The sequence below is a fragment of the Gossypium raimondii genome, chromosome 2 (assembly GCF_025698545.1).
Source record: "Gossypium raimondii isolate GPD5lz chromosome 2, ASM2569854v1, whole genome shotgun sequence".
In the NCBI taxonomy this organism is placed as follows: Eukaryota; Viridiplantae; Streptophyta; class Magnoliopsida; order Malvales; family Malvaceae; genus Gossypium; species Gossypium raimondii.
In genome coordinates, this window is record NC_068566.1 from 33,584,159 (window position 1) to 33,594,810 (window position 10,652).

Below are 10,652 nucleotides of genomic sequence, written 5' to 3' on the forward strand. Positions count from 1 at the left end.
AAACATATAGAATATACTGGTGACGCTATTCTATATGATTCCACCAAATAAATATTATTTTTTAAAATAAAAAAACACATTTATTAAAAAAGATTTGACATAAAGTGGTGGCGCCATTTAGAATGGTTCCACCTGATAAAAAAATAATTTTTTTATAATTTTAAAATTTAAAAAAACTAAAAAAAATTTATACGGACACATACAAAAGTGGCAACGCCAAATTTTTTTGGCTCCACCACCATATTTATTTTTTGACTCTCCAATTTTTCAAAAAGAGTAGTATTTCTTTGATACTTATACAGGTGACGTCATTCTACATGACTCTACCATAAAAATAATTTTTTTATTGAGTTTACTGACATAGTATATTAGTGACGCCAAACTTTTTTACTTCATCAATTTTTATTGTAGATTTCAGATAGTATATAATAAAAAGCATAGGTCATTTTCATAATTAATAAAAAATTTTAGGGTTATTTGTATAAAAAAAACCAACCTGCGTCGTTGTATACTAGAAAGTAAATGGAATATAGATCGTCGGTCAAATCAAACTAGTAAGTCGTGTCACTTATGGTCGTAAAAAGAAATTACATTCCCTTTTAAAGCTTTCCAAAATAAAGGGACAAAATGGGGGAACAAATTTCAAAATTTTAATTTTCGAACACAAATTTCGCTTACTTTGACTGCTGCTTCCTCTCTCACTTCTTCACTTGCTGAGACTCCGAGGCTAAGCAACACAGAGAAAGAGAGGGAGACATGATGGAGGAGGGATCAGGTGGGGGCAGGAGTAACTACAACCACATGAACGATGCCAAAAATGAACGGCGGGTAGGCTTAATTTACGATCAGAGGATGTGTAAGCATCGAACTCCTTATGGCGATGATCATCCCGAGAAACCTGATCGAATCACTGTTATATGGAACAAGCTTGAACTCGCCGGCATTCCGCAAAGGTAATATTTTAAAAATTTCACCCACTAATCCGATATTTCCTTCCATTTTCTCCCGGTTTATTTCTGCTGAGAATTCCTTTTTAAAGTCAATTTTTAGAGTAATAAGTAAATGAAAATGATCTCTATTGCAAATTTCATTTCAAATCTTCAATTTATTTGAATTGGAAACCTATTGTTATCCTAAACCCTAATACCTAACTGTTAAATTGATCCTCACATTATATTAGTTTGAGTTTAGATTGGCGGTGTATTTAACTACTGATAGTATAAAAATAGTGGTGACGGTGAGATTAAAGACTGTAATGATATTATAGCGTGAGACAAAAAAAAAAAAAGAGTAAGCTAAACGCACTGCATCGCACCCAATCGCCCATCCAAACTCACCCTAATTTCATTTCTTTCTTATTTTTTTTTTTAATTTCATTCTTGTTGTCTTTATCTTTTAGATGTGTGATTTTAAATGCAAAAGAAGCCAAGGATGAATATATTTGCGCTGTTCACTCCAAAAACCATGTTAATCTGATTCGAAATATAAGCTCCAAAGAGTATTCAAAGCGAAATCGGATTGCTTCCAAGTTAAATTCTATATATTTGAATGAAGGATCATCAGAGTCTGCATACCTTGCAGCCGGCTCTGTCATTGAGGTACATTATAAAAGTATTCTCTATAAACATTAGATTCGCATTTTAAAATTAAAAAACTGAAAACAGAAAATTTTTTTGTCATATAGGTTGCTGAGAAAGTGGCAAAAGGGGAATTGAATTCTGCTTTTGCTATTGTTAGGCCACCTGGACATCATGCTGAATATGATGAAGCAATGGGGTTTTGTTTATTCAACAATATAGCCATAGCAGCAAGTTTTCTACTTGATCAAAGGGTAAGAAAAGAGAGCTAGATTTTACAAGTCAGTCATTTTTCCTATTTTTCAATGAAGCTTGCTAAGTCTTCATGGAAAGTTACAACATTGAATTTTTAATTCATTCATGTTTTCTTTCAGCCTGAACTTGGTATAAACAAGATTTTGATAGTTGATTGGGATGTTCATCATGGTAATGGTACTCAAAAAACTTTTTGGAGTGATCCTCGTGTTCTTTTCTTTTCTGTTCACAGGTACAGAACTAGTATGAGCCAATGATTTTTGTGTATCACTTTGTATATGTTCTTACCCTTAATTTGCTTGTGGCAATTGTATATGCTATTGGTTGTTTTTCATATTTTAAATCTTTTTTGCCATGTTTGTTCAACTTTTTCTTTTTTCTGTAAGTGCAGGTTTTCAAATTGAATATGTTTTTTTTTATGATATTTATTCGCATATTGTTGTTGGCACCTAACTTATGTGAACGCTTTACTTTGTTTTCTCTTGCAGACATGAGTTTGGTAGGTTTTACCCTGCTAATTTTGATGGGTTTTACACCATGGTTGGAGAAGGGCCAGGTGCAGGATATAATATAAATGTCCCTTGGGAGAATGGCCGCTGCGGGGATGCTGACTATCTAGCAGTTTGGGACCATGTTTTAGTTCCTGTTGCTAAGGAATTTAATCCTGACATAATTCTAGTGTCTGCAGGGTTTGATGCAGGTTTGATGGTTATAAACCAACTTATGCATTGACATTGACAATTGTTGGAGTTTCGGCTGCTTTTAAGTCTCTCCATCATTATAAATCTTACTTATATGTTGTTTGTAACAGCTGTTGGTGATCCTCTAGGGGGATGTCGGTTAACACCTCATGGATATTCAGTTTTGTTGAAGAAGGTTAGTGATTCTTTTTTTATCATTTCCTTAACTTCTCCCTTTTGATTTCCCTGTGCCCAATGTAGTTGATCTATAACTTTTAAGTACCCTTTCCCGTTCATAATTTTTTGAAGTGAGATCTACATTGTTGCTTCTTTTATTTATATCTGAAAAGATTGTTTTCTATATCTTTTCCATTTAATGCAACGTTTCTTTTTCCAGTTGATGGATTTTGCTCAAGGTAGGATTGTCTTGGCACTAGAAGGAGGATACAATCTTGATTCTCTTGCAAATTCAGCCTTAGCTTGCATGGAAGTTTTGTTAGAAGACAAACCTATTTCCGAATTGTCTGAGGCATATCCATTTGAGTCTACATGGCGAGTAATACAAGCGGTAATAATCTGTTAAAAGCTGTTGCTGAGCTTTTTAGCCACTCCTGCTGTTAGCAGAATTAACTCTGCTCTCTTTTCCTCCGTTTTACTTTGGCTCCTAATCAGTTGTTAGCAATTTGTGCTTGTTTTAGTCTTTTCTTTGGCTGAAGCATGCTTGAACTCTTTGCCAGGTTCGTCAGATGTTGAGTGCATACTGGCCAACATTAGCAGATAAACTGCCCACAAAATTGACTGATCAAAAAGCTCCTCCTGTAAGCTTTTTTCATCTTGATTGCAAAATTACTGTCATGCTTTCATCATGTCAAATTTGGGTAGTGGTTATTGGTAGATTAATATGCGTTGTTTTTATTAAATTTATCATATTCTGGAGATTTTAAAATTCATTAGCATAAACATAAATAGAAACTAGATTATGTGACATTCACGTTGTCAGTAAAGGAAACAAATTATACCAAAAAATATATAAAATCAACACCAATGATCAAACCCACACCCAAAGGATGTTAAATCTCCCAACTTAAGCCTTAACCACTCATTCATTTTGAGACTTCTTTTGAGGTTGTACTGTAAGCTATTTAATTTAAACACAATTATTGAATTATTGAATGACATAAATGTCCTTATAATAAAATTTGATGCTTTTAAAATTTTTGGTTTATTTGTCATTTCCCAATTGAGTTGGTGTTTGTTTAACTCGTGACACCAACTCATTCAAGGACATTATAAGTAGTATAGATAGATGCAACAATTACTTTATTCTCCTATAACCACTAAAGAAAAGGAAAAGTTTATTTATGATTAGTCCATGGATGGTTTGTGATGCTAAATCATGTGAATTTTGAATGCATCTAAAACCTCTTTATGGAAAGAAGAGTGTATTTAAATGGAAAATATGAAAAAATGTGCAAGATGAATGTTTTTGGTCCTTGTCATTAAGGATGAAGCCATTGGGAGAATTGGTGTCTTTGTGAGATACCTATGTTAGGGTTCTTGTTATTAATTTTAACGCAATGTTATTTGTTGCCCCTATACATCTTTCTAATATAGTTGTTTGCAATCCAGCATATTTTACTATCAAGCTCTGAATCTGATGATGAGGATGATGATGCTTCGAAAATCATTTCAAAAGACCTAGTTCAAGCTATTGCGGATGTTGTAGAACCCATTTTGAATTTGAAGATTGAAGATTATCATGGTAATGAAGTGAAGAGTAAGTTCTTTTGTTTTTAGGCTTTATTTATCTATTGCAAAAACAGGTTTCAATAAAAGAGTTTTACATTTTTAGTTGTTTGTTTGACTGACAATTAACTTGTTAAAAGAAAAATGACTTATTGATCAACTAAAAGTAGCACTTTCTTTTTGGATATTTGTTGAGGTTAGGTCTATCTCCCCCTCCTGCTCTTACCCTTCCTCTTGCACCAACCTTGACAATGGAGTCCACCCATTCTGCAAACTCTCAAGTCCACTCCATTGATCCTCCTTCGGCTGAGGTTCCAACAGAGACAATACGCCCAAGCCAGCCAGTCGCTTCTTCTAGTTTTCTTCCTCACGATCCTTCCACTAGTGAATTAGATTAACTCTTCCCTTGGCAGGATCTATTGAGGTCAAGGCCAACTACTTTCTCGTTGGGCTCTTCAATACAAGTTTTTGATCCCCCACTATTAGAGAATCCTACTAAGGCAATACCTTTATTTCAATCAACTGCTCCTCCTAGTTCTCTACCATAAGATGCTCCTTTCGTTGAAATAGGAAGAAACTTTCCTTGGTGTGATCTTTTGGAGTCAGTACCAATGTCCATCTCACTCAATACCATTTTCAAACAGAAACAAAATCTTGAAGATCCTCCAACTGAAAAGGTCCCAACTAAACCTACTAATCAACCTAATGAGGGAGAGGATTGAAATTTTCTTTGTTAAATCTTGTTTTTTACTTTTCGTTAATTCGATGATATATTTCAACTTTATCAATAAATCTACTCCTTTTGTCTCTAATTGTCTTACTTATTTCAGAATCATTTTATTGTCTTTCTCACAATACTAAATTTTACATACTTGAGAGATTAAGCCAAACTCGATGTATTATGCATACAGGGTTTCTTACCATATTAATTATTCAAGAACAGGCTGAAACGGGCTCTGATACCAATTTATAACATCCTCCACCCGATCTGGATCTTCGGATTACGCCACACAAATCTCAACTATAATCATTTTACTACAAATAAATACATTAAACTCAAATATGAACCGTCTCAGCAATCAATCTACTATAGAAATACAAATATTATAAAACTTTACAACTAATCTTCCCTAAAGCAATCATCTAATGTATACAACTTCATTAAATTAGATTCCTACATTACACTACTACACAACTCTGTATGCATAATATTCCAATACACTATTTTTTTGGTGTAGTCTTGGCATCGTCCCTCTAGACGTAAACCAATGTCAAAATCTAAAACAGTAACAACATGAATAAGTTCATAAGAACTTAGTGAAAGTCAAATAAAAACACCTTAATGATTACTTACGAAGTTGAGGATCATTTTTACCATATGATTGTTTTATTCAATTACTTTGGCAGATACTATCACAATTTTGGACTTACTCTTATGCGCCAACACTACACACTCGTATCAATTCTTTATACTATTAGACTAACTTATAATCATTCCATAAAACTCTGTACACTTTTCTTACTTAATATTCCTGTAATCTTGTTAAGTAATTTGTTGTGTGTCCCATTAAAAGAAACATTCGGGTATTTATACATATTATCACTGTTCTTGATCTAACTCCACTGTTCATGACTTAACCTCACTATTCATAGGATTGACACTCTAAGTAGACCTCGGGCATGTTGGACATGTGTATCGTTCCAAGTTGCATGCTAGAGTTCGCGGTCCCTTCTAAGTGAACTCTTTGGGTGTATGCGAGCTGATACTGTGAGCTCCCTTCAACTCCTGCGGGTCGATATAGTGAGCTCCCTTCAACTCCCGCGAGCCGATACCGTGAGCTCCCTTTTCTTCTACCAGCGTTGACGAAATCTTCACAAATTGCTCTATGTCATCATCAAATAACTGCAAAGTTTTCATTACCTTTCCGCCTCGAGTTTGTGAGCCCTTTCTTCACTCATCACATCCAGATTGTCCAAGTCTAAAATCTGATTTGGCTGTCACCACTTGCTGCGAATTTTGGCCTCGCTCCTCCTGCTCATGAGTCTGTTTGACCAAAAAAATATGACATTGTCTGGCCAAATGTTAATCAAACTTCATGAATCCCACCCTTGTTCTAGTAGGGAACTTGATTTTTATGCAAAAAGTGTCGATCATCGTCTTAGCCATCCGCATGATAGGGCGTCCAAAAATGGCGTTGTAGGTCATGGGATGGTCTACCATGAAAAATTGAACATATTTTGTAATAGTATGCTTAGTATCCCTGAGGGTAACAGGTAAAGTAATACACTTATGGTACGCTTCCCAAGTCAGTACCTCAACAACACCATCACTGTCAACTAGAATTCTCTTAACCTCAAACATGGCAATAGTTGATCGTTCCCTTCCTCGTCGCAAACTAAATCCTCGTCTTTCTCACTAAACTCTACCCGCCATTTCTCTTGCTGACGTGGCATCTTAAGCGAATTAACAAACATCACACTCTTGAGGTGCGTATTCCTTTTTGTGTTGGATCTCTCTTTTTCATCTGTACCAATTTTAATATGTATCGTACCCCTGGCCTTCTGCTTGCCCTTATCAACACCTCACAAACCCTGCCTTGATGGTGAAGCTTCTTGTGTTACAAAATCTTTTAGTTAGCCATTTCTGACAGCGTCATTGATGACATCTTTCAAAGAAAAACAATCTTCTATCTTGTGTTCTCTATCATTAAGAAAACTACATCTATCCCTTAAATTAGACCTCAATTGACTAGGCCGCATAGGTGGTGGACTTGGCAAAATTCCTAAGCTTCTCACCTAGTTAAGAATATAGGTACGCAAAACATTTAAAGGAGTGTAAACTTCAAATTTTCCATGGGGAACGTACCTTCTCGTGTGCTTGCCTTGGGGCCTCTGGAATGTCCTAGGCAACTCATTTTGTGAATGAACTCATTTATTGTCCCCCACCTTGGACTCGCAGGTTCTGGGAAGAATGACTTTGCTGGTTACGTGCACTCTGACGACTTCTAAACTGTCTATCATCCCTTAGAAAAGTACCACGGGCTACCTTCTTAATTCGGCTTCAGCGAACTTATGTGCCCTTTCATACAACAAGTCCGCCAAACTCTGTCCGCCAAACTACTGGCACTCTCTGTTGCTTGGACCCTCGTGGGCTTACTCTTTCCTTGGGCCTTAGTTTGTTCCTATGTTGGTATAATAGCGCGTGTCCATTGAGTGTGGGTCTTTGTTAGACAATAGTTCGAGGTTGAATCTATGCTTGACAATAGTTTTAGGTTAAATATGTGCTCGACAATAGTGCATCTAATTGATTTCTAATGCAGGATAGTAGGTCAGGAGACATATTATGGCCATCTAGGCCTCATTTGGCAATGTTTAGATTGCTTGCGTTGTTGTTTGGTAATCTTTTTATTATTTGGACCAAAACTTCATTTTATTATTAATATTTTCAATTATTAATAGTAGATAAAATTACATTTTTAAATAATTTTAAATATCTTAATATGTATGTCAAGATTACTATTTGACTAAATGTGCAAACTATTCAGAAAATTACTAGGTAGTAAAAAAAATTTTTATCGAGCCATGTAAATATTCAAAAATCTTTTCATGAAAATGCCATTTATTTAAATAACTTTCTGAAAGCCAATTTTTGCGAAACAATCAAGTCTTGATTTTATTTGAAAGAATAAACTCCATGTTGAATGCAGATGAAGTAAACAGTGCCCTGTGGAGATCAAAGCTATCCAAGACTGACATTTGGTATGCCGGTTTCGGATCAAATATGTGGAAGTCAAGGTTCCTCTGCTATATCGAAGGTGGACAGGTATGCATTATGTTACAAAGATGGATGAATCCTTTCATATGAAATCAAAGATGTTTCTAGATCTGGTAACCTTAAGACATTAACTAATATCATAACCATGTGTCATTAGACCTAACGATTCATGCTTTTGTGTCGTGTTTGTTATAATCATGCTTAACATGTCTATATTTATAATTAGACATGTTAATACTCCATATTGTATAAATTTTTAGGCAGTTATCTATTTGTGTCCTATTTTTTGTGTGCGGGTGCATGCGCGTGTTTTTGTGTTATGCCGTGTAAAATGTCATGTTTTATTTAATTTTTTATGCTTTCTAATATTTTCCATATTGAGGTATTTTTCTACTAAACTCGGGTTAGCAATTGACAGGTGGAAGTTGGAGGAGGATGGAAATTGAACTTTTTCTTAAAAAAACTACTATTGAAGTATGCCTTCGTCCAATAGCTTTAGAGATTATGTAGTGTTTTCCTGATGTAGTTTCATAAGGCTTGCATAAGAGGAAAAAGTCTACATTTTAGTCACTTTTCATTAACTCCTTTACTTGGGAAACATATTGGGGTTATTAACCAGGATCTAGATGCTTCCCAAAAAAGAGCATAAGAAATGCATTAGCTTTGTCTATTGGAATGTCTGTTGTATTAGCTTTTACTCTATATTGTTTTTGATCTGATGTCCTTTTTTATGATTCTGACTCAAGTGTATCTTATACTAGCATATTCTTTTTATTTTTTAAATGCATTGGATACCCTTTGAAGGATCATAACCCTATACCCATATTATGCATGAACATGGATGCTTCAAGAAAAATGAAGAGTCAAAGCAACATAGGTCTTTTGTTTTCTTGAGCACCATGGTTTTAGCACTGGAGCACCATTTCTCCTCATTTTCAGACCACTTCTCCCCCATGCTTTTTCTTTTTTCTTTGCTTATCCCACTTTAATCTACTTAACGTTAATCATGAAATTCGTAAATATGATTCTAGGTCATAGGCATGAAAAAGCTGTGTTCTGGTTCTGTGGATAGAAACCCTCCAAAGGAGACTCGCTGGAAAACTTTTCCTCATCGTCTTTTCTTTGGTCGTGATTTTACACAAACTTGGGGTCCCGGAGGGGTTGCTTTCCTTGATCCTCGAAGCAACAGTGAAGATAAAGCATACATGTGCCTCTATAAGATCACGTAAGTTCTTCTATATTGTACTTTTCTATTTTAAATTTTTTCCTCTTAGATTGGTGATAAATTCAATCTCTGTTGCAATTCTTTAGAGACAACTCTTGGATGTGTTTGATTAGCCTGCTTGAGTTTTAACTCTCTCGAAATTGTCATTTCATTGGCATCTTAAACAGGTTAGAGCAGTTCAATGATGTTCTGCTGCAGGAAAATGTTCCTGATCATGACATGAATTCTCCTTTATTTGATCTAAATGCTTTAGACTCGATACTCAATGAAGGTTCAATTCCTGTGGAGGCTGTCAAGGTAATCCATGTAACATTTGCATTTTCTGCTGTCAATGTTTTAAGGGTTATGCCGTCTTACAAGCAATTATGTTTTTCTTGCAGAGAGGTTGGTACCATAATGTTGTCTACCTTGGAATGGAGGATGATATACCTATACTGACTATGACGTACGCTTAAACACACTTTCTTGGCAACTCGATTACCATTCCCTGAACTCATCTAAAAACCTCTGCATAATTTGTATAATGCTTTTGCTTTTTTGTTTATTCGATGATGTTCAGGTGTCCCCTCTCTGCGATGGAAAGCTTTAAGTCGGGAGAGATTCCTTTATGTGCTCCTAGCAAAGATTATGCTGACACCTTAGTAAGAGGCCTTGTTGAAGGCAAACAACTTTCGGAAGAGGAGGCGACAACTTACATTCAGGTGGCATCCACCAAACCCTTATGATTGCTTATTGCAACTCTTTGTTGCCATATTTTAGATGCAAATTTCTGAAGTAGCCATTAATGGTACAGAGTTAAGCCATTCTTGTCCCAACAATTGACAATAGATGATAGGGTAATCTCCTGCTATTATGTGTGATATTGATCCATTGTGTATTTAATTGGTATTTAAGCAGCTGTATAACTAACAAATATTCTGATTGTATGTTATCCGAATTCAAGTGAGGGTTGGATTAGAGCATATGTTGGATATGAATATATATGTTTTTTTTTATATATATATATTCAAAACTACTTGAAATTGACTAAAAAAAAAAACTTAAATTTGAAGGTCATTGTTGAGTCAAGCACAAGGAGTCCAGCTATTGCACTAGCTGAATTCGAATGTCCTAATTAATCGATTTTTTTTTTTTTGTATTTTTAATTGATGTTAGAAATATCTCAATTCTAGCTTAAAAACATAAAAAAGTCAAGCATGAATATTGAGTTGATTTTTACTTGGTAATCAAATTTGATTGTCTGGAATTGAGTTAAAATTTAAAATGTAACAAAATCGAGTTTTCGAGTCAAGCATAATAACCTCATGTGTTTTACAACATGGGCTTTAGTTCGTCGTGGCTTACACCAGCGTTGGACTCAAGTTGTATTCTTTTAACCATCTTGTTCTTTTATA

The 10,652-nt window shown here is 35.0% G+C and overlaps 1 protein-coding gene across 2 annotated transcripts; it reads left to right on the forward strand.

Annotated features, from left to right (window-relative positions):
• Positions 1–590: 590 nt before the first annotated feature.
• On the forward strand, positions 591–10,220 carry LOC105788457 (histone deacetylase 5). Of its 2 annotated transcripts, none has more exons than XM_012615366.2 (14): positions 591–953; positions 1,400–1,598; positions 1,685–1,831; positions 1,952–2,064; positions 2,321–2,532; positions 2,644–2,708; positions 2,910–3,080; positions 3,250–3,330; positions 4,142–4,289; positions 7,966–8,081; positions 9,065–9,258; positions 9,426–9,555; positions 9,639–9,703; positions 9,818–10,220. In XM_012615366.2, exons 1-14 carry the CDS (start codon positions 757–759, stop codon positions 9,981–9,983), a joined length of 2,004 nt encoding a protein of 667 aa, XP_012470820.1. In that variant the 5' UTR covers positions 591–756; the 3' UTR covers positions 9,984–10,220. The 2 variants fall into 2 exon arrangements, with proteins under 2 accessions (XP_012470820.1, XP_012470821.1); XM_012615367.2 differs by having other exon boundaries at positions 4,142–4,274.
• The last annotated feature ends 432 nt before the right edge of the window (positions 10,221–10,652 follow it).